This window comes from Penaeus monodon, chromosome 20 (assembly GCF_015228065.2).
Source record: "Penaeus monodon isolate SGIC_2016 chromosome 20, NSTDA_Pmon_1, whole genome shotgun sequence".
Classification (NCBI taxonomy): domain Eukaryota; kingdom Metazoa; phylum Arthropoda; class Malacostraca; order Decapoda; family Penaeidae; genus Penaeus; species Penaeus monodon.
The window spans coordinates 40,808,466-40,808,893 of NC_051405.1; the positions used below are offsets into that span (position 1 = coordinate 40,808,466).

The 428-nt window shown below is 33.9% G+C and overlaps 1 protein-coding gene across 1 annotated transcript in view; it reads left to right on the forward strand.

Annotated features, from left to right (window-relative positions):
- LOC119585819 (DNA damage-binding protein 1-like) overlaps positions 1-428 on the forward strand; it is a 22,933-nt gene that overhangs the window by 9,213 nt on the left and 13,292 nt on the right. Inside the window, exon 9 of the mRNA XM_037934545.1 lies at positions 44-203. Coding sequence (XP_037790473.1) covers positions 44-203 — 160 coding nt within the window. The remainder of the gene's footprint in view (positions 1-43; positions 204-428) is intronic.

Sequence of the window (428 nt, forward strand, 5' to 3'; positions counted from 1 at the left end):
TAATTGTGATTATTATAATTATTATTGTAATTATACTTTTCAGGAGCTTTTAAGGAAGGCTCTCTTCGTATTATCCGTAATGGCATTGGCATCCATGAGCAGGCATCAATAGAGTTGGACGGCATCAAGGGGATGTGGTCTCTTAGTGTAAATTCGCCAAATCACCATAATACTATTGTCCTGTCATTTGTTGGCCTTACTAGGTGAGCTGAATATTTTTAATGGTTATCTATTGAGCTATATATGACCTGAAATATATTTGTTTTACTGACAGCTTTATTATTCAGGTAGAAACCCTTTGTTTATGATAGTAATTTGACAGTAGCCACAGTTCTTGATATTATATTTCTCATTGTCCTGATCTGTTCTTGCTATCTTTATTTGCCAGTGTTATTTTACTTGGCCATCCTTATTTACCTTCTTTTTTG